Source organism: Hylobates moloch, unplaced genomic scaffold (genome assembly GCF_009828535.3).
Source record: "Hylobates moloch isolate HMO894 unplaced genomic scaffold, HMol_V3 SCAFFOLD_2, whole genome shotgun sequence".
In the NCBI taxonomy this organism is placed as follows: domain Eukaryota; kingdom Metazoa; phylum Chordata; class Mammalia; order Primates; family Hylobatidae; genus Hylobates; species Hylobates moloch.
Genome location: NW_026652277.1, coordinates 24,001,803 through 24,025,389, shown reverse-complemented (window position 1 = coordinate 24,025,389; position 23,587 = coordinate 24,001,803). Strand labels below are relative to the sequence as shown.

The following is a 23,587-nucleotide window of genomic DNA, read 5'->3' as shown; positions in this document are numbered from 1 at the left end:
CATCATATTTTATTTTATTACAGTCAATAAATATACTTTTATATATGAAATCATTATAGAATACATATTTTAAGGCACTAAGTCTCAAAAGTGAAGGAACCTGTTATACTTTGCTCTCTAATTTGAAACATTAAAAGATGAGAAGTAAATCTGCCAACTTATTTTGAGTTTGCAAGCTTACATTTAATAGAATAAATCAGGTAGCTTCATAAATCAAGCAAGAAAATTAACAGGCTAGAGTCTGAATTAATAATCTTGACATGGTTTGATTATCACTTGGTTTATTCTGATTACTCATTTACCTTTTCATTTATGAATCTAAACTGACAATTTCACCTTTAGAGGTACAATAGAGCTATTAACTGATGAGACACATCTACCCATTCTCTGTAACTCTGGACATCGCATCTTGCATTAAAATGCAAATCATTCATGTCTTGAGCCTCTTACTGAGCAGTGAATGTGTATCCCTGCACATTCCATTTCTCTTTCTGCTGGGATTTTCTTTGGAGTCAGTGGTGCTGTCCCTAAGCAGTTCTACGTGGGCTTCTTTCAGCATCTGTAAGACAGGCGCACAAAGCTCCAGTGGGCATCCACCTCTAATCCCAACCAGCCTCCACAAGACTGACTTAACGAGCCCACACACAAACAAAGGACACAGAAAAACCAAACAAAACAACACTGCTTGCTCCTTTCTAACCCTCTCCTCAGTATCTTCAATAGACATTTGAAATGTGATGTCAACGGAAAATCTGGGACTCCGAGTCAACTTTTCATAAAATGTGTGCCAACTTTGCTAACCATAAAGTGGGATTTCTTGTGCCGAACACTTCTTTTGTTTTGTTTTGTTTTGTTTTGTTTGCAGGACTCTTTTTAATGCTTGGGGAACCAGTAGTTACAGCTGCGATTCTGTCTTAGACTTGATAAACTATTCTTGACATCAAAGAATAATTGATTCCTGTAATTGGTTTGTGTTGTTAGACGAAACAGAAGCCATGCCGTTAGCAAATCACTTGCTCTCATTCAAACAGCCTGATGATTTTAATAATGAAAAAAGACTTTGCTGACTCCACTGGATGCGCAGGCGGGCTCGAGGCACTGAGTGTTCCTTTATGCATCGAACTCATAAACAAATAAATTATGCAACAAAGCCTCTCAAGTTTTTGCCTTTCTGTTTCCCAGCCCAGGGTGCTCTTTCTCACACCCTGGGCAGCTCAGGAGAGAATGGCAAGGCCCTCTGCTGGAAGCACATCAAATGCAGAAACTAGGCCAGGCGGTGCGAGACGGTTCCCAGGCCCCACTGCCACTCGAAGCTTACGCTTTAGTTCGTTTTAGAACCAAACTCTGGCACTTCAGAACCTCCCTGCTAATGCTTCTGCTGATTGTAAAGGCAGTGTGTGAGAATCGGAGGCAGCGTCAGGCAGCCCTCAGGAAAAGCAGGAAGGAGGTTAGGCCGTTTTTAATTCTCTCTCTATATATTTTATAGGCCCTCTTTGCAGGCCCACGAGGCTGTTTTTGGAATGGGAATGATCCTGTAAGAATGGTTCTTTGGCTTTAGTCCTGTCAAATGATGTGACACTTGCTGTGGAAATGTAATTGTGCCCTTAAAATTGCAACAATAAGACAACCTAATACAGGCTGGTATTGTTCTAATGGTCACTGCACAATTTTTTGAAAATTTGTATTGCTTTTTTAAACATTCCCCAAATTTTAAACATTCCCCCTAAAAATAAAGTAGCCGACTCTTACCTTTGTTTTGCATGGAGTATTCTCAGAGGTCACACTTTCAGTTTTGGTTCCCATAGCTTCTTCTAAAACTAAATCAAGGAAGGTATTATGGAGAAGACAAAATAACATAAAAACCTTAAGAAAAAAAAACTTTTTGGTATCTTAGCAATACCTTTAATGAAGAACAGAAGGAAACGTTATGTGTTAAAAGAATGGGCCGGGCTCTGTGGCTCAGGCCTGTCATCCCAGCACTTCGGGAGGCCAAAGAGTGTGGATCACAAGGTCAGAAGTTCGAGACCAGCCTGGCCAATATGGTGAAACCACGTCTTTACTAAAAATATAAAAATTAGCCGGATGTGGTGGCACACGCCTGTAGTCCCAGCTACTCAGGAGGCTGAGGCAGAAGAATCACTTGAACCTGGGAGGCAGAGGTTGCCGTGAGCCGAGATCACACCACTGCACTCCAGCCTGGGCGACAGAGTGAGACTCCGTCTCAAAAAGAAAAAAAAAAAAGTCACTATTAAAATTACTTTAAGATTCTTTTGTAGTATTTTACCATCATCATTTATAAGTGGCACTAAGCCCATTTTACCTACTCCTCATTCACTTTATTCAAAGGAAATTCTTCTGGCCCACTATTAATAACACTCAAGCTCTGAGTTGATGCAGACATAGAGTGACAGATTGCCCCAAGCCACAAGCCACACTCTCTCCTCTACCCTGCCCTATGGGATCAAAGGACACATCTGCTTGTGAGGAATGCTTGCCAGGTCTGGGTGTGAGCATGCTCTCTGAGTCCAAAGACGGTGACCCTATTATTAATAACTTATGTGGACTCTCAAGTTTCCAAGCATTCACTATTCATATCTATTTTCTATGCTATATTGATTCCTAGCTTCTCGCCTTTATCCTAACCCCAAAAGGCTGAGAAACGAGTAAAGAAGTTGAATTTTTTTTTGTTTTTGAGAGACAGGGTCTTACTCTGTCACCCAGGCTGAAGTGTAGTGGCACAGCTCACTGCAACCTCTGCCTTGCAGTCTCAAGTAATACTCCCACCTCAGCCAAGTCCCAAGTAGCTGGGACTCCAGGCGCACGCACCACCATGTCTGGCTAATTTTTGTATTTTATTTTTTGTAGAGACAACCTTTCATCGTGTTGCCCAGGCTAGTCTCCAGCTCCTGAGCTATCCTGATCTCAACTCAAGCGATTTGCTTACCTTGGCCTCTGGGATCTTATAGGCATGTTGCTATGCTGGCCTGAATTGTAAAAATATAACTAAAGCAAAAATGACAATATCTATCATTTTTATCATGCTTTATGCTCTTCAACATGGTTTTACAGTGCTAATTTACTTTCTAATCCAGTGTATGTTCATAACAAAAAAAAAATTAACCTAGTTGCATAATATAGGTAAACAAAAGATATATTTTTATGATAGACTGTAATTCTGAATAACAAAGGTCCTCAAAAGTTAAATAGTAAAAGATATTTTAATATTTTAAATATTTTTAAAGAGAAAAGCAAAAGAAAAAAATAAAAATTAAGGCCGGGTGCAGTGGCTCACGCATGTATCTCGGCACTTTGGGAGGCTGAGGTGAGCAGATCACGAGGTCAGGAGTTTGAGACCAGCCTGGCCCACATGGTGAAACCTGTCTCCACTAAAAATACAAACATTAGCTGGGCGTGGTGGCACACTCCTGTAGTCCCAGCTACTCAGGTGGCTGAGGCAAGAGAATTGCTTGAATGCAGGAGGTGGAGGTTGCAGTGAGCCGAGATCCCACCACTGCACTCCAGCCTGGGTGACACAGCAAGACTCTGTCTCAGAAAATAAATAAATAAAAATTAAAAAATAAAAGTTAAAAATGCGAAGTTAGGCTGGACGCGGTGACTTACGTCTATAATCCTAGCACTTTGGGAGGTCAAGGCGGGTGGATCACCTGAGGTCAGGAGTTCGATACCAGCCTGGCCAACATAGTGAAACCCCATCTCTACTAAAAATACAGAAATTAGCCCAGCATGGCGGCAGGTGCCTGTAATCCCAGATACCTGGGAGGCTGAGGCAGGAGAATTGCTGAAACCCGGGAGGCGGAGGCTGCAGTGAACCGAGATCACAGCACTACACTCCAGCCTGGATGACAGAGTGAGACTCCATCTCAAAAAAAAATAAAAAAAAAAATAAAAACCACGCAAAGTTAAATGATTCAGCATATAGCAAAGAATTGTCACACTGTAGCCTATATCTTTTTTTATTAGAAATGTTTCATGTATTAATCACACAATGCTGAAATACTATACACTGTAGTATTTGTGGTGCATGGCACAATGCAGACATGCACTTTTAAATATGCTAGCTAGTCTAAAGTAAAAATAAATGGCAAAACAGTATGTTCTTTCAGCAAAAACTTATATTTGGAGTTACATGAACACAAACTGAAAATTTCAATTTAAGAGTCCATGTAGTTACTTTTCAGCTATCTTTTTCCAGTCCTAAATGGAAAGTTACACATTTATTTCTTCCCTGCCTCACTTCCATCATGAATAACAAGGTGCATATGCTCATTATGACTAGACCAGGGTTTGAGGGGTGGGTTTGGGAGAGGGAACAAGAAAACATCTTAAAGATCCACGGACCCACCTGTTAGAATCCCATCAAGTTGGTCCACCATGAACTTTGCATCTTCTTCAGTGAAGCACATAGGTGGTTTTATTTTAAGTACATTTCTATGAGGTCCATCGGCACTGAGAAGCACACGTTTTTCTTTCATCCTAATTTGTGTAGGAAATGCATGTGAGTGCATGCAAAGGATAACTATGATTACTGAAGAATTATGTGAACATAGAGCAGTTTAAGTATTCTGCATTTAAGAAGCCCACATTATAAATAGGACGTATTTAAACTTTCCTTTTTCAGAGGGATGGGAGGAAGTCAAGCAAGCTTTCAAGTGGGTAGGCCTCCTGCAGCCAAGATACCAAACAGGTGGGTGTGGGGGTGAATTACTTGTAGATGATGTGCTGAGCTTCAGCTGTGGCAGGGGTCCTTTTCAGGTGGTCCTTCACTAAATCAATTCCAATAAAAAGGCCAATGCCCCTGCGAGAGGTGAAGAAAAACTTGACCCACAATCTGTCCACCACTTCATTGTCACAAAAAGTTAACACTATCACCAAACTTCCATTTAATTTCCAAGTTTAATTCTAACTAATCCGAGATACCAATCTATGTTCACAGTTGTTTCTACTTTTGGAAATAAATTAGTTTTTGTCATCCAGTTTTCTTTTCTCAATTATAAAAGAAAATGGCTTAAAAACAACCCTTTCATGCTATTTAGTTTCTCAGGATGTTAATGATGATAAATGTTAGCATACATATATATGTCAATATTTCATACATATATAAGAAAAATATCCAGCTTTTCAGAATAGCATTTTAAATAATTTTCAATAAATTATTTAGAGCTACATTAAGTTCCTTCTTTTCATCTTTTGGGTGCTGACATTATCCTAACTTTATTAAAAAAGTATAAAAGCCAGGAAAGACATATATCCAAATGTTTTTTGTTGTTGTTGGTTTATTTATTTATTTTATAGAAACAAGGTTTCTTGTTATGTTGCCCAGGCTGGTCTCAAACTCCTGGGCTCAAGCAATATTCCTGCCTCTGCCTCCCAAGGTGCTGGGATTACAGATGTAAATCACCACATCCCGCCCCACCCAAATGTTAACAGTGGTGATATCTGGATTCTGGAATAAGAATAATTTTTGCTATCTCTGTTTTTTGCTGTTTTCTAGATTTAGTTTTATGTACTTTATTATAAACTTACAAGATAAAATATAAGCTATTACTATTATTGTTAGAGACAGGATTTCACCCTATCACCCAGGCTGGAATGCGGTGGCACAATCTCGGCTCACTGCAACCTCTGCCTCCCAGGCTCAAGCGATTCTCATGCCTCAGCCTCCCGAGTAGCAGGGATTATAGGTGTGTGCCACCACACATGGCTAATTTTTTGTAGTTTTAATAGAAACGGGGTTTCACCATGTTGCCCAGCCTATAAACTACTATTATTTTGAAAAAAATAAGTAACTACATGACAACTTCATAATGAACATACCTAATATCTCCTATCAAAGTGTGTTTAGCCTTCTGTTTTTTCAGTAACTCAGTGAGATAATTCCCTACTCTCGTGGCATTTCCTTGAAGGTCTTCATTTTCAATTATATCCAGGACAGCCAAAGCAACAGCACAAGATACTGGATTTCCTCCATACTGTAAAATAAAAAAAAAAAAAAAAAAAAAAAAAAGACAACTGAGAAAATATACCAGTTGAATGAGTGGTATTCCTTCATCCACGAGAAATTTGGCTCATACATACTAAGTGAAGATATAATTTGAATAAAATGTTCTCTTATAATATTAGTTTCTCATATTTAGAATAGAGCATGATTCTATTTATTCAGGATTGAGTGAAAATTCATTCTAAATTATATTATCCAAGCTGCATAACTGGTATGAAGGACTACCAGTGATTTTATTTGCTCATCCAAACAAAAGCAGACATTATGTTGGGAGTTCAGGATTTCACAGTGTTGCCCAGTGGGGGAAATAGGGGTTTCTGCCCTTGAAGAGCTGAGTAAAAATAGCTAAGCAATGACATTTTCCACAAACAATTTATGTCCTCAGATTTGAATCTTACTTTTAGCTGTAACGAGTCCTATTATATATACTGAACAAACTAAAATAATTTTTCCAAGCTTAAAGCTTATGGGGATAAGGCAAAGAAATATAATAACCCAAAGATAAAAATTTAGTATCTCTTATGACAGCCGTATAACATTTATAGTACTGAGTCATCAAAATACTTTAAAAGTGTTTTGGAAATTTAAGTATGATATGAAACAAAGAAATGAAAATATCATAACCTGTAGAATTTAGCAGGGCAACCATCTATCATTGGAAAAATTAATAAGACTGTTTTAGGACGGGTAAAGATACACAAGCAGAAATACAAGGAGCATTTTGTCAGACAGAATAAAATCTGGTTAGATAAAAGTTTGGCCATACCTAATGCATGTGGGGCTTAAAATCTAGATGACGGGTTGATAGGTGCAGCAAACCACCATGGCACCTGTGTACTTATGTAACAAACCTGCACATTCTACTCATGTATCCCGGAACTTAAAGTATAATTATACATACATACATATACATATATATATATGTGTGTGTGTGTGTATGTATTTAAGATGTTTTATTAAAATAAGAAAAAACTTTGGCCAGAGTTCTGGGTGGTTAGCCAGCAATACTGAGCTTTATTCTTTACTACATTGGCAAAAAATATAAGAACATGCATTATTTTTCCTTCTTAGCATTAAAGTTGGAGACCAAAATGTACCGTATTAAAATATTCCATCCCAGAGCTGCTGAAGGCTTCTGCAATTTCTTTGGTTGTTACCACACATGCCACCGGGTGGCCATTGCCCATCGGTTTTCCCATTGTGACGATGTCTGGAACAAAGTCTTCACCATACATTTGGAAGCTCCAGAAATGTTTCCCGACTCGGCCAAAGCCCACTTGAACTTCATCAGCTATAAACACACCTCCTACTCCGTGTACATATCTGGAAAGCAAAGCGGCAGTCTAATGCCTTCAGGTCACTGAGAGCCCCAAACCCACCCACAAAGATGCAAATTATTGAAGACAAAAAAAAAAGTTGTTAACCTGAAGCCTTAATTTTTGTTAAAAAACATTTCAGTACTCTAAGCCCCACATAAATGTCACTGACTTTACAATATAATCACATAATTTTTAGATTAGATATATTCCATACCAGTTGGGTTTGTGCTGCTTAAAGTAAGCTATATTGCAGTATTTTTTTTAAGAGATGGGGTCTCACTCTGTTGCCCAGGCTGGAGTGCAGTGGTATGATCGAACTCCCTGTAACCTCAAACTCCTGGGCTCAAGCCATCCTCCCACCTCAGCCTCCCGAGTAGCTGGAACTACAGACGTGTGCCACCATGCCCAGATAATATTTTTAAAAAGTTTTTGTAGAGAGGGGGATCTTGCTATATTGCCCAGCTGGTATTGAAGTCCTGGCCTCAGGTGATCCTTCTGCCTTGGCCTCCCAAAGTGCTGGGATTATAGGCATGAGCCACAGCACCCAGTCCTATTACCGTATTTTAAGTGGGAAGAGAAAAAATCAAACAAGTAGTTGTTAACAGGGTTAGTTTTCAAATATTTACTAATTGAGAAGGCTTGTGTAATGGTTAATATTGAGTGTCAACTTGATTGAATTGAAGGACACAAAGTATTAATCCTGGGTCCCTGGGTATGTCTGTGAGGGTGTTCCCAAAAGAGATTAACATTTGAGTCAGTGGGCTGGGGAAAGCAGATCCACCCTTAATCTGATGGGCACAATCTAATCAGCTGCCAGCGAATATAAAGCAGGCAGAAAAATGTGAAGAGGAGAGACTGGCCTAGCCTCCCAGCCTACATCTTTCTCCCATGCTGGGTGCTTCCTGCCCTCAAACATCGGACTCCAGGTTCTTCAGTTTTGGGACTTAAACTGGTTGTCCTTGCTTCTCAGCTTGCAGACAGCCTATTGTGGGACCTTGTGATCATGTAAGTTAATACTTAATACCACCGTGTGTTTGTGTGTGTGTGTGTGTGTATGATATGTGATATATATATGATATATATATGATATGTGATATATATGATATGTGATATATGTATGTGTGTATATATATATATCTCTATATCCTATTAGTTCGGTCCCTCTAGAGAACCCTGACCAATACAGATTTGGTACTAGACAATCAGAGAGGATGCAGGCTGGGGGCTGGAGCAGAGTTCTGAATCCCCGCTGTTGGACCATGTGTAAACCTTGTACTTGCTGGATCTTGGGGAAGGCTGAGAGAGCATCCAGGAGCCCTGGGATGGCAGTCACTCAGGTGTGGCTATTTACCAGCTAATCAGGAATTATTTTAATATGTTAGCAACTAGTATGGCCCTGCAGAATTGTCATAGTGCTCTCAGTTTGACGAAGGAGGCCCAAGTCAAGTACATACTCTGCCACTTTCTGGAAGTAGCCTGCTGGAGGAATTATTTGTCCGCCACAACTCTGCATGGATTCAGCAATAAAGGCAGCAATCTATACAAGAGAAGATGGTGTCAAAGTCCATTAGGCCCCCCTACAACCCCCCTAAAAAGAGGATATCTTATAGAGCAGGTTATTTTAAAAATGGCTAGGAATAGATCTGTAGCAAGTGGCAAACTGGCCATTTGATTAAAGAAAAAGGAAAAGGTGTCTATGCAGGAAAAGCAATTGATTTAAAGCTTTAGCTTCTGAAAATCTAGGGTACCAATAAAGCTACCATGAGAAATAGAGGAGATGAGAGGGCAACTTCCTTTTCTCTATCATTACATGCAGCAGTTTCTTAGGATGAACTGAATAAGACTGCTATTTTTGTTAGTCTTTGGTTATGAACCCGTAAAAAGTTACCTAGGTTCCAAAAGCATTGTTGTGATGCCTGTTTCTTAAGCTTGGTGAAGTAGGGCTGCTTGAGGCTGGAATTTGCACCATGAAAATGGGAGGGTGGTTTGTGACCACACACTATAGTTACTGTGCTGTATTTCTAGGTTTTGCCCTAAACCATGCTTAACTCAACAGTGGGCAGTTAACAATAGGAACTACAGATGAATCATTCTAGAGACTAAGAAAAGAGAAGTAGGAAATAGATAATGTTTAAGAGAAAGCACAAAGAATGTGAGATAAGAAATCAAGAGAACCCAGGTTCTAGTTCAGATTACCCCTTAGTAATTGTATGACCTTGGGTTAAATCCTTCACTTTTTAGATATTTGGTTTCTTAGCTGTAAAATGAGGCTGTTGGACTCAAGATTTCTGCTGTACAATCCATGACTTTGCAAGCACATCTAATATTCTGAAGCACTGATCTTATATTTGTTCATTGCTTTCATCACTGCTAATATGATAGCAACAGTCCAATAAATGTTGAATGCTAATGTTCTCAAAAAATTATTCAAACCCTCTTTTAGCAGCAAAGAGTCCGTAAGATCTTGTTAATGTAAATTTTTTCCTAAAAGTGTTGTTTGCCATTTGTTTAAACAGGTACAGACCACATTTGAAGGGGAAGAATATGAAGCTTCCCACAACACATAGAGCTGTAGGTCTACCTGCACAGATGTTTCACATAAGAAGATACAAAAAAAAAAAAAAAAAATGGGTTGGGGAAAAAAAAGAAGCAGTTAAGAAATGTGAATGGCTCTCTAGTCGTGAAGACAAAAATATTTGAGTTAATTAGAAAAAGAAAAGGCCTCATTTTTATTTCAGCTAAGGTTTTTTTTTTTAAATAGCCAAGTCTATGCCATAAGCCAATTTTAAGGCAAAGTACTGTCAAGTTGCATTAAAATCCACATAAGTAACCTGCAGATGGGCTGAGAATTGAACATTAAGCTGAAGACAGTAGGGTGAAGACCGAGAAAGTGAAAACACTTTTTTCCTGCTCTTAAGGATTTTGTTTCTGTCTTAGAAGTCCAGGCCCACATCGGAAGAACATTTTCTGCCTTGGCTTACCCAGGTGCAAACTAGCCCCAGGCTCCATGGCTTCAAAAAGGTTGAAGTTCAAGGGAAGCACCAAGGCTCCCTTGTGGGTCTGGAAATCTGCATTGGTCCTGAGGTCCCAGGGCTACTTTGCCTCTTCTCTTCCCTTCACCATATAATGACCCCTACCCCTCTAGACTAGACCCTGCATACCACTGAAAAGGTCAGAATTAGGCAACCAGTTCTGGAACCAGATAATGGTTGTATTTCCAGGATAAATACAAGTAGACAGTGTTAGAGGCATGATTGTAATAATGCATTTTTGAAATTTGAATCAAGTGAAAATGTAACTAGAGAAGAACAGAAAGGGACATTAGATATAATCCTTTTCCATCTCTTTAGTGAATCCCAACAGTTTTAATCCCTTTTATAAAAGATACTGAAATGTTTCCAAAGCTATAAATACAAACCTTCCTTCCACTGTTCTGAGCATCTTCAATGATTTTCTTCACTTCATCTGCGTAAGCACTGGCTGGGTCTGCATGGTCTTCTCTATATTTTCCTCTGTAAGTATCTGGAGTTGGTGCCTGAAAACGTCAAATAATGCAGTTGCTTGTAATTTGCCCTTTCGACAAACCTTAAAAAAAAGGCATTTCCCCACAAGAACATGTTAGAATGGTGATCATGTGAACTTAAGATACTTTAGGTTTTTTTTTGTTTTTTTTCCTTAACATTTCTAAATTCTGTTTAGAACTGACATCTTTGAATTGTGAACAGAAGCTTGGATTTGCTTCCAGACTGTTATAAATCAAGACTATATCCCTCCTCACGTAAATAGAACATTCAAATCAACTAGTGATGATACTATTTAAAAATGTCAGTGAATGGAAACTGTATTAACTAGTCTGTATTTAAAATGAGCCAACACCGATCAACTATATTACAAATCGTAATCATTCAGAAAACTAGAGTGTGTTAGCACTCACTCCAGATCTTAAAATCTTGAAAGTACTGATGATTCTCAAGAAATTTAGCCAGGCGCGGTGGCTCACGTCTGTAATCCCAGCACTTTGGGAGGCTGAGGTGTGCAGGTCTCTTAAGGTCAGGAGTTTGAGACCAGCCTGGCCTACATGATGAAACCCTGTCTCTACAAAAAATACAAAAATTAGCAGGGCTTGGTAGCGTATGCCTGTAATCCCAGCTGCTCGGGAGGCTGAGGCTGAAGAATCACTTGAACACGGTAGGCGGAGGTTTCAGTGAGCCAAGATCATGCCACTGCACTCCAGCCTGGGTAGCAAAATGAGACTCTGTCTCAAAAATAAATAAATAAATAAATAAATGAATAAATAAATAAAAGAAAAGAAAAAAAATTATACTGATCCTCAGTTAAGACAAACACACCAAATATATTTCACTTTTTCAACAACTCGCTTGGTTTCTTTATTTTACTTAATAAAGCTATATAATAATTTAGCTTTATTATACAGAGCAATTTACTTTTTTTTTCTTTTTTCTTTTTCTTTTTTTTTTTTTTTTTTTGATGGAGTCTCGCTCTGTCACCCAGGCTGGAGTGCAGTGGCACGATCTCGGCTCACTGCAACCTCCACCTCCCAGGTTCAAGCGATTCTCCTGTCTCAGCCTCCCAAGTTGCCGGGACTACAGGCACCCACCACCACACCTGGATAATTTTTGTACTTTTTTAAAGTAGAGACAGGATTTCGCCATGTTGTCCAGGCTGGTCTTGAATTCCTGACCTCAAGTGATCTGCCCACCTCGGCCTCCCAAAGAGCTAGAATTACAGGCGTGAGCCACTGCGTCTGGCCAAGAGCAATTTAAACACACACTTAGTTCAACTCTGAATTTTGAGTTGACATTTGTGAAAGAAAATGTAACTGAAGATTAAGGAGCAAGAAAAATAAAATGATAGCTCTGAACAACTACTAAACTAATTTTCCTATTGTAATACTCATCAATGTATTTAAAATAGATAAATAGATTTTAAATAACATTCTGTCTTTATTTAGCCCTTTGACCTTAGCAAGCCACATAACTGCTCTTGATTTTAGTTTCTCTTTCATGGTTCATCTAGATGAAAGCATTGGGCTGGATTATCATTAAGCATTCCTCCAATACTAACATTCTGATTTAGGATTCTAAGACACTTACCACATGTACAAATTCTTTTTTGACATCTTTTCCTTTCTGAAACTTATATGGGCTAATCTCAATTAAGGATGATAGGTGACCATGGTAAGCACTGAAGAGAGAAAAAAAAAAAACAGTAGCCAAAATAATTCCAAGAGAGATGTTTTCAAATATATGAAAACCAGTGTTGCATTTCATCCATATGCATCCATCCAGGGAGAATCTCAACATTGGTGCCAGATTTGACTATATGGGATCTAATTTTTCATGGCAAAACTGGCCCTCAATGTGTGCAATTCTTCTTTTACATGTAATAAAACTCATAGAAAGCCAAGCATGTGTCCTCATTGACAATTTCCTTTTAGTTGGGAAAAACTGATGTATTTGGATTATATTGCTAAATTAGATTGTCTAAATGTGAAAAATTGTTTTCTATATCCTCATGCAATACTTTACATGTATGTATTCTTTAAATGTGTTAAAAGAATATGTGTTACATTCTAGTAAATTTAAAAACAACTTTATATCATAGAATGGGCATCTGTTTCCGTTTGGGATGATTTCTAAAGCATGTCCACTTGCAAATATTAGGCAAATATTACTTGAGAAGGAAAAGGAGATCTTTTTAAGAAGATTGAGGCTAACCATATGCAGAAGAATAAAACTGGACTCCTGCCTTTTACTATATACAAAAATTAACTCAACATGGGTTAAAGACTTAAATTTAAGACTTAAAACTGTAAAAATCCTAGAAGAAACCCTAGGAAATAGCATTCTGGACATCAGCCTTGGTAAAGAATTTATGAATAAGTTCCCAAAAGCAATTGGGAAGGGCATGAAATGAGGTGCATATTTAACTTCACCCTCTACATCTGAAGTTATTGAGTGGGATGGAGGAGTAGACAGAAATTTAAATGAAAAAAAAATCCCTAGGCTAGGCTCGGTGGCTCACACTTGTAATCCTAGTGCTTTGGGGGGCTGAGGTGGGTGGATCACTTAAGGTCAGGAGTTTGAAACCAGCCTGCCAACATGGTGAAACCCTGTCTCTACTAAAAATACAAAAAAGTTAGTCGGGCATGGCGATAGGCGCCTGTAATACCAGCTAATTCCAGAGGCTGAGGCAGGAGAATTGTTGGAACCCAGGAGGCAGAGGTTGCAATGAGTGGAGATCGCGCCACTACACTGCAGCCTGGGCAACAGAGCGAGACTCTGTCTCAAAAACAAACAAACAAACAAAAACTCTAACAAAGATGGAAGTTGCCAGATTTCTGGTTTAAAATGTAATAAATTCATGTTTGAGAGGTAAGATTATATAGTGATTGTTAATAATTACAGGCTAATGAAAAAGTTTTAAATTTTACCTGGCTGCCGGTTTTCTTTAAAATTTGCTCTAAATTGTTATCTTTAAAATTAGTGACTGCGAATAATCGCAATAGTGAAGTGAATGCTTGAATTTTTTTGGAAATTAATTGTATTCTTATTTGGAAAACAATTTAATTACTTACATGTTACTAGTGGCTCAATAAATAATGTGTGAAAAGTAATCCATGATTCATGCAAACTCCATGAAGCTACATCCCCCATAGTACCCAAGAGAGCCTCTCCCACTTCCTGGTACTTAGAAGGAATTAAATATCTCACTGGATTTAAGCTGGCCTTGATAGCTTAATACATAAATTTTAAAAACATTGCTCCATATATCTGTCCTCTTTCACATGCGTTTATGTTATTAGTATGGATAGGATCAATACAATTTTGTCTCTGAAGAAGCTTCTTGCTTAGAAATCTTGTGTCCAAGACTTACTGGTCAAGAGTGATCACATCCTGGTGGCCTCTGAACTGCCGAGCCAGGCGTAAGGCTAAGTCGTTGGCTTCGGATCTATTAAGATAACATAGAGAGAGAGGACACTGTGACACAGTCTCTTTTTGAAACATTTAGGATATGCCAGACACGGTAGCTCACGCCTGTAATCCTAGCGCTTTGGGAGGCCAAGGAGGGCCGATTGCCTGAGCTCAGAAGTTAAAGACCAGATTAGGCAACCCCGTCTCTACTAAAATACAAAAAATTAGCCAGGTGTGGCAGCGTGCGCCTATAGTCTCAGCTACTTGGGAGGCCGAGGCAAGAGAATTGCTTGAACCTGGGAGGTGGAGGTTGCAGTGAGCGGAGATCGCCCCACTGCACTCCAGCCTGGGTAACAGAGTGAGACTCCATCTCCAGAACAACAACAACAACAACAAAAAACATTTAGGATGTTAATTACAAAAGTTGTAAGATCACATTTATTCAGAAACTTATAAAATAGTAAGTTGAAATCCTCTCCTTTCTCTATCTTGCCTGCCCACTTTACCCTTCTAATATAAGTTTCCTTAGATGTTTTCAATAAAGAATGAGACATATAGAAGAAACCCAACAAAAATTAAGGATATGCTGCCCATTTCAGACTGTAGTCTGGTTCAGCCACATAGTGACTGAGGACACGAAGAAGCCTTCATTAAATCTGATCTCCACAGGAGGAATGGGAGACTGAGGGCCCATTAGCTTGGCTGCCAACCCTATGTCATATTTACCCAACATTTGACTAGCTTCCTTCTCTATAAACTGAGTATCAAATTTTTTCCTATATATTTCAGACAATCTAAATACACTACCCAAAAAAAGGAAGAAAATAATAATAAGTGGAATGTTTACTATCTGCTAAACATCATGCTGAGAATTTTACTTGTATTTATTCTCATAACAACATTACAAGTATTGCCATCTCCTTTATATGGATAAAACAGCCTCAGAGAGGTAAAGTGATCAGAATAAGGTCTCATAGTTAATATGAGGTAGAGCAGGATTCAGACTGAAGACTTGTTTACTTTAAGAATATTTTGTTGGCCAGGCATGGTGGCAGTGGCTCATGCCTGTAATCTTAGCACTTTGGGCCGGGCGCGGTGGCTCACGCTTGTAATCCCAGCACTTTGGGAGGCCAAGGCGGGCGGATCACGAGGTCAGGAGATCGAGACCACGGTGAAACCCCGTCTCTACTAAAAAATACAAAAAATTAGCCGGGCGTGGTGGCGGGCGTCTGTAGTCCCAGCTACTCGGAGAGGCTGAGGCAGGAGAATGGCTTGAACCCGGGAGGCGGAGCTTGCAGTGAGCCGAGATTGCGCCACTGCACTCCAGCCTGGGCGACAGAGCGAGACTCCGTCTCAAAAAAAAAAAAAAAAAAAAAAAAATCTTAGCACTTTGGTAGGCCAAGATGGGAAGATTTCTTGAGGTCAGGAGTTCAAGACCAACCTGACCAATCTAGCGAGACTTTGTCTCTAAAAATAATAAAGTAATTTTTTTAATTAAAAAAAGAATATTAGTCGCAGGCGCAGTGGCTCACGCCTGTAATCCCAGCACTTTGGGAGGCTGAGGCGGGTGGATCACGAGGTCAGGAGATCAAGACCATCCTGGCTAACACAGTGAAACCCCGTCTCTACTAAAAATACAAAAAATTAGCCAGGCGAGGTGGCGGGCACCTGTAGTCCCAGCTATGGGGGAGGCTGAGGCAGGAGAATGGCGTGAACCCTGGGGGGCGGAGCCTGCAGTAAGCTGAGATCATGCCACTGCACTCCAGCCTGGGTGAAAGAGCGAGACTCCTTCTCAAAAAAAAAAAAAAAAAAAAAAGAATATTAGTCTTGGCTGGGTGCAGTGGCTCATGTCTGTAATCCTTGCACTTTGGGAGGCTGAAGCGGGCAGATTGCTTGAACCCATGAGTTTGAGACTAGCCTGGGCAACATGGTGAAACCCCATCTCCACAAACAATACAAAAAATTAGGCCAGGCATAGTGGCTCACCCTGTAACCCCAACACTTTGGGAAGCTGAGCCAGGCACAGTAGTGTGTTCCACCACGCTGGACATAAATTTGGTTTTAAAATATCTTAATGAAAAGTGAATCACAGAGAGTCATATAATCAAATATTCACGGAATGTCTAATAGTTAATTTTCATATACATTTCTTTGTTTTTTGTTTTTTTTTTGACGGAGTCTCACTCTGTTGCCAGGCTGGAGTGCAATGGCGTGAACTTGGCTCATTGCAACCTGACTGCAATTCTCCTGCCTCAGCCTCCCAAGTAGCTGGGACTACAGGCGCACACCACCACGTCCAGCTAATTTTTGTATTTTTAATAGAGACAGGGTTTCACCATGTTGGCCAGGATGGTCTTGATCTCTTGACCTCGTGATCCACCCTCCTTGGCCTCCCAAAGTGCTGGGATTACAGGCATGAGCCACCACGCCGAACCATATTTCGTTTTTAAAATAGGAGTTTCTACTATATATCTATATAGCTTTCCCCAATATAATATTGCATTTTAAGCACATATTTAGACATGCATTTGCAAAAACATACTTCTAAATATCTGCATAATAGTCTATAGAATGGATATATAATGATTTGAATTTACAGAATTTAAAAGTTGGGGCCAGGCACGGTGGCTCACGCCTGTAATCCCTGCACTTTGGAAGGCTGAGGTAGGCAGATTGCTTGAGTCCAGGAGTTCAAGAGCAGCCTGGGCAACATAATGAGACATTCACTAAAAAGCAAACAAAACAAAACAAAAAACTAAGTTAAAAAGTTGAGGTGGCCCGAGGTGCCTGCGTGGAGATGGCCAGCCTGTGGGTGTTGGTACTGGCCCCAGGGTCCCCACGCTGACCCCGAGGCGCTGCTGGTGGCCCTGTGCATGGCCTTCCAGACCAGCCCACGCCTCTTGGGGCTCCTTCTGGCTGGGCACGGTTGCTCATGCTTGTAATCCCAGCACTTTGGCAGGCCGAGGTGGGTGGATCACCTGAGGTCGGGAGTTTGAGACCATCCTCACCAACATGGAGAAACTCCATCTCTACTAGAATACAAAATTAGCTGGGTGTGGTGGTGCATGCCTGTAATCCCAGCTACTCAGGAGGCTGAGGCAGGAGAATCACTTGAACCCGGGAGGTGGAGGTTGCAGTAAGCAGAGATAGTGCCATTACACTCCAGCCTGGGGAACAAGAGCAAAACTCCACCTCAAAAAAATAAATAAATAAATGAAAGTTGAAATGAATCTATTTGAGTTTCCTTCTTTTTTCTTTTCTTGTGTTTGTGTTAGGGAAATATGCTCAATTTTCAACAATAAAAAATCTTTAAAAAGTCTAGCTTGTTGCCAGGCACAGTGGCTCACGCCTGTAATCCCAGCACTTTGGGAGGCTGAGGCGGGCGGATCACAAAAAATTAGCCAGGCGTTGTGGCGGGCGCTTGTAATCCCCGCTACTTGGGAGGCTGAGGCAGGAGAATAGCGTGAACCCGGGAAGCGGAGCTTGCAGTGAGCCAAGATCGCACCACTGCACTCCAGCCTGGGCGACAGAGCAAGAATCCGTCTCAAAAAAAAAAGTTTTAGCTTGTTTAGTAGAGTTATTTCTTGGCTAAAGTTCCTCATACACTCATTGAAAGACTATCTTCGCCTATCAATCCTTAAGCTACTTATTGCACTGCCTAAGGAGGTGAGCATCATTTGACCGGTTAGATTCAGAGTCATAGAATAAAGTGGGAGAACCAGAAAGGCCAGGTCCCTAATGTGTGATCACTTACTGAATGGCAAGAAATTCAGCAAACCTTTTTGGACAAGCTCCACCATGAATCAAAAGGAAAGATTTGTGTGCAAGAGTAGACAAAGTTTAGTGGGAATGGGGAGGGGTGGGAAACCATGAAACATACCCTGAATTTGTAAAATAACAAACAGAGAGTTTCTCCGGCAGAGTTGCTGAAAGGCGCTTGGCATACTCAACAATGTTGTCGTGGAGGAATCGAGAATTTGTATTTAGCAGTTCCATCTGTTTCAGGGCTGCTTTGACCACTCCTGGGTGACAGTGTCCCACTAAAATTTATGAAACAAAAGCCCAAGAAATAAGTTAGAATTCTAAGTGCCTGGGAATGAGAGGAATTATGAAGCAAGCAAGCAAACAAACAAACAGAAGTTGAGTTCCTTTCTCTTCCATATTTTGCTGCGATTTTCCCCACTAGGACTACTGGCCCACTCAGCAAAGGAACTGCAGCCACTGCAATTCCCTAGACAAAGATTAAGTGTTCCAAGTCAGCTTTACTCCGTGAACATTTCCTCCAAAGCACTGCAAGGACAGGACATTTACCATGGGCAACATTGTTGATGCAGTCCAAGTACTGTTCACCGTTCTCATCAAACATGTACTGCCTCTGGGCTCTCACTATTTTGATGGGATCCGACGCAAAGAAAACTTTGCATGAGGGCCTAGAAATAATCAAAGGAAACACTTTGGTCTGGTAGGACTACTCTCAGTATTTTTCCTTCCCAATGAAGGTCCCCATGAGTGGAAAAGTACAATTACATAAAGGAAAATGAAAACACAACCTGGATGACATACATTTCTTTTCATTTCATGTAAACCTGGAAACTTTTATGTTAATCCCCCATTCATGATATTGTTCACATTCCTTATGCTTGTTATATTAAATATGCCATGATTTCACAATTTATTAGAGGTACATGAATCCACTCTCTGATGGTTCTAATCACACAAACCAATAACTAATTTTCCTTTGAGAAATTTTGTTCTATCAGAAAAAAAATAACCAAGTATTTTTGGGGGGCTTAATGTGTCAGAGACTGTTATATATTTTGTAAATATTATTTAATCCTGTCAACAATCCTATGAAATAGAGGTTATTATCATTCTCACTCTTATAGGTGAGGAGACCAAGGCACAGAGAAATTAAGAAACTGGTTTAAGGTTACACAGATGGAAAATGAGAAAACCAGAATTTGCAAGTAGGCTGTGTTGTGCTGTAGCCCAAGGTAGACATCTGTTTCCCCTTCAATCTAATGTATAAAGACATGAATAGCACTGAAAGCTAAATGCAAATAACCTAGAGTTAAATACTATGAAGGAAGTTTTATAGATCATTTTCCTTTTCATGTATTTTGAGTGGTACTTGTCCTGGATCAAATGGATTTTCCATTATTAAATAGTGAAATTCAATTATTCTTCTAAGCATTTAATATGTTGTTTTGAGCACAATAAAGTCATCCATACATTTATTTGGATGAATGTCTGGAGTATACATTTTAGCACGTAGAAATTTCATAAAGGCTTCTAATCTTGGCTTTATGAACATTTAAGAACTAAAGTTAAATATATTTATTTATTTTGGTGATTTTGCATACATACAAAAAAACCCTTACACACATTAGAGGTAGTTCTAGTAGTAGAAATATACTAAATTGATATGTAACCGTTTAGAAGGAATTTTGATTATTACAAACAGTAGGTAACCTCAGATTTAAAAATTGCATAAGGTTGTGTTACATATTGATGTTTTTTTAGTCATCATGAGCTGAAATGAAAATAATATTTTATAAGAATTTCTTATTGGTTCAAACTCAGCTGTTAGTTTATACCTACAAGTTAAAATCCAAAAAAAAAAAAAACTTTGTTAAGGATGTGAGCTGAAAGCTGCAGACTTCACATTGCCTTTTTAATACACTTTCCTCCTTGCCCGTCAGACTTCAGGTAAAATTCTCCTTTTTCCAGTCAGCCCATGGCTACACTCGTGCTTTTAGAAAATTTGTTCTGCTCATGTCAGAAACCATTAGGCATTTACTGGAATCTAACTATGTAAGATTGAAAACTAACGGAGTGAGTGATTAGAAAAGGTAGGGTAGTGATTGATTAATGGAGGAAGAACTGGATTATTTTGATCCCACTTTGCGGCTGAGAGAGATGGAACTAGTCTTCCAAACCATCCAGAACCCCCTCCAGTTGGGGTGAGGAGCTTCAGTCTGAGAAACTGTCCAGCATTCCTCCGAAGAGGATGCGGATTGTTTTCTTACTTGTAACCCCAAGGGCTCTCCCATGCCCACTGGCCCCGCTGCAGTCGTTCATTTCAAGTGAATATTGCAGACGGTTGACTTTACAGTGTTCGAGGTCATTAATCATCATTTATATTTACACATATCTTTTTAAAAACCACACACAAAACACTAACATGTTAATCTCATCTGCTTGCTCCTGTGAAGTAGAATGTTATTCCTACTTTCATAGAAGAGACGATTAAAGTAATTTGACAGAGGTCACACAGGGAATATGACACCCAACGAGGGCCAGAGCCCCTGTCGGTCTTATATACTCACCATTATATTACTAAGTCGTTTGTGACACGGGCAAGACAAGCAGGCTGGGGAGAACACAGCTTGGGAGACCAAGCTGGGTAAGAGGGATCTAAATAAAGTCTCTGCTTTTCTAACAGAAGGTGGTTTCAAGTTTTTCTATTGGCTAGATTAACCCTTCACCGCTTAACCAAGCATGCAAGAAGAAAAAGCTCACTTTAAGTAAAAATTGTCACAATTAGTTTGTTTGCAGAGCCATCGTGAAAAAATATTTCTGAGTTCACAGTTTCCAAAAACTTTCGAGTTGGGTCGGGGTGGCGGAGCGCTATCTTTCTTCCACCCATCTCCCATCCCTGGAATGGTGTAGGCTATGGCTATTGGCCGTCATCCACCAACCCCTCTAGCCGGCCGGCAGCCCCCGCTAGTCCGCCGGCTGCAGAGCGAGCCGGGGACTTTCTCGGGCGGGCAGGAAGCCCAGCGCTCCGGGCTCCAGGAGCGTTTCTGGGAGCCCGCGCGGCCCCTGCAGGTGGAGGCGCGCAGGGCGCGTGCACAGGCGCGGCGGGCACGGAGGGCGGCTGCGGCGCGTCGCTTCTCCCTAGCCGGCTTTCTCTCTCCACCCTCTGCACTCGTTATTGCCCCCTCTCTGCACTTTCTTCCGGGCCAGGGTGCCCTTACCCGATGTGCTTCTTCCTCAGCGCCAGGGTGTCCCGCTTACTGTACAGCTCGCACATGGTGGCGGGGTGCAGGGACGCTGCGAAGGTGCAAGATGCCACTGTCTTGTCTGCGCGCCTCCTACGCGAGCCTGGGACTGCCTTGGCGGCCCCGGCCTTCCTCCCGTTATCCCTCGTGGCGTTCTCTTGCCCGGGGCGTCGGAGGTCACTGGTGGCATCAACTAGCTAGGATCATCTCCCTTTTAAGTCTGGCTCTGGCGTTGCCCTTTGCCAAGTCCCTCCTTCTCCCCCGCCGGGGCCGCGGGCAGGTCGCCGGGCTAGCAGCTCATTCGCCACCACCCTGTCCTGCCAGGCCGGCTCAGCCCTACCCGCCCCTATCATTCCTCTGAATTCGCCTTTCATTCTCCTAACTTTGCCTCGTCTTTGCTTTTCATCCTCCTCTGCCTGCGAATTCCCTCCTTCCCACGTTCTTTCTGGTTTCTTTTTAGTGTAGTCCTTTATTTTCTGGTAAAAATTCAGGAGCAAGGCGCTTCCCGGATCAAGACTCACTGCGCAGTCCGATAAGGTAACCTACCATTTACTCAGCACAAGGACGCGTCCTAAGGAGAAATAACCCGGACTCAGCCTGTTATCTCCCTTGGCAGTGATGATGTATGCAGTGTTTCAAACATCTCCTTTAACAATAATTACACTTCTAATTCCTCTAACTATACAACTTACAAAACACATTCACATGACTTATCTTGTTCAGTCTTCAAAACAACCCTGAGAGATGACCACGAGTGTTACCCCATTTACTAAACGGGGAAAGTGAGGCTATTCCCTGTTCTAATGATTACACATCCACTTGATGCTGAAAATGGGACTCATTCTTAGATTTCTTGACTTCCTTCAAGATAGTCTTCCCACACGGATCATATCTGAAACTAAATATGTGCACAGGTAGAAACTTTTTTTTTTTTGAAACGGCGTCTGGCTCTGTCGCCCAGGCTGGAGTGCAGTGGCGCAGTCTCGGCTCACTGCAAGCTCCGCCTCCCGGGTTCACGCCATTCTCCTGCTTCAGCCTCTCCGAGTAGCTGGGACTACAGGCGCCCGCCACTATGCCCGGCTAATTTTTGTATTTTTAGTAGAGATGGGGTTTCATCGTGTTAGCCAGGATAGTCTCGATCTCCTGACCTCGTGATCCCCCCCTGCCTCGGCCTCCCAATAGAATCTTAATTAACTGTATCATTAAATCATACATTATTTTAACTAGAAGTCATCTGGTTTAACTTCTCTGCTCTGTAGATAAGAACGATGAGGCACAGGAAAGGTGAAGATTTATTCAAGTTCACACAGTTATTGGGTTAAGGATAGGTCATTTTATTCTCTCTGTGTTTTGAAAGGGCAGCAGGGAAAGCCTAATTTGCATGTATCAACACATTTGATAAATAATTGCAACTGATCTTTCTCTTGAAAAAAGTTATTAATGTATATTCATGCACTGCAGGAGGAGTAGAATTGGATTGCTTAAGGTAGAAAGAGAAATGGAGTCCTTTGAGGAACAGTGTGTTAATTTCAGGTTTTAGGCCAGGCACCATGACTCATGCCTGTAATCCCAACACTTTGGGAGTCCAAACTGGGCGAATCACCTGAGGTCTGGAGTTCCAGACCAGCCTGGCCAACATAGCAAAACCCCATCTCTACTAAAAAAATACAAAAATTAGCTGGGCGTGGTGGTGGGCACCTGTAATCCCAGCTACTCGGGAGGCTGAGGCAGGGACAATTGCTTGAACCCGGGAGGCGGAGGTTGCAGTGGGTCGAGATCATGCCACTGCACTCCAGCCTGGGCAACAGAGTGAGACTCCATCCCCCCTACAAAAAAAAAAAAAAGAAAAAAAAAGAATTCCATGTTTTATAAATGAAGAGCAGGAAGCACTTTGGAGACTTGCAAGAAATCCCAACTATGTCATCTTGGTCTAGTTCTGTGCCTGAAAGATATTGCCAACTGTATATCTACTCTCAAACTACCTTGACCTGGTGAAGTCGTAGTCACGCTTCCTTCATAAAACTTTATGGATTCTTGTTGTTAATATTCCCAGTGCCTTAAGAAACTCTGGATTAAGAGTCTTGGGTTCTAGATCTGGTTCTTCCATAAACCAGCTAGGCTTCTTAACCTTTCTGAGGCCAAATTTCTTTGTATTGAAAACTGAGCTCTCTGGCTGGTGGGGAGCTACACAGCTGTAATACCAACACTTTGGGAGGCTGAGGCAGGTGCATCACTTGAGCTCAGGAGTTTGAGACCAGCCTGGGCAACCTGGTGAAATTCTGTCTGTACAAAAAATTAAAAAATGAGCCA

General features: G+C 40.9%; 1 protein-coding gene across 5 annotated transcripts; it reads right to left on the bottom strand.

The window, feature by feature from the left end:
* On the bottom strand, positions 1 to 21,490 carry ETNPPL (ethanolamine-phosphate phospho-lyase). 5 transcript variants are annotated; one of them, XM_032170292.2, is made up of 13 exons: positions 21,254 to 21,490; positions 18,585 to 18,703; positions 18,154 to 18,313; positions 14,236 to 14,310; positions 12,453 to 12,543; positions 10,757 to 10,873; positions 8,793 to 8,875; positions 7,117 to 7,342; positions 5,836 to 5,990; positions 4,727 to 4,816; positions 4,364 to 4,494; positions 1,750 to 1,817; positions 1 to 559 (listed from the first exon to the last, which is right to left on the bottom strand). In XM_032170292.2, the coding sequence occupies exons 1-13, from the start codon at positions 21,307 to 21,309 to the stop codon at positions 431 to 433; spliced, it is 1,500 nt and encodes a 499-aa protein (XP_032026183.1). In that variant the 5' UTR covers positions 21,310 to 21,490; the 3' UTR covers positions 1 to 430. The 5 variants fall into 5 exon arrangements, with proteins under 5 accessions (XP_032026183.1, XP_032026316.1, XP_032026237.1 ...); XM_032170425.2 differs by lacking the exon at positions 21,254 to 21,490 and adding an exon at positions 20,603 to 21,047 and having other exon boundaries at positions 2 to 559; XM_032170346.2 differs by lacking the exon at positions 4,727 to 4,816 and having other exon boundaries at positions 2 to 559.
* Positions 21,491 to 23,587: the final 2,097 nt, after the last annotated feature.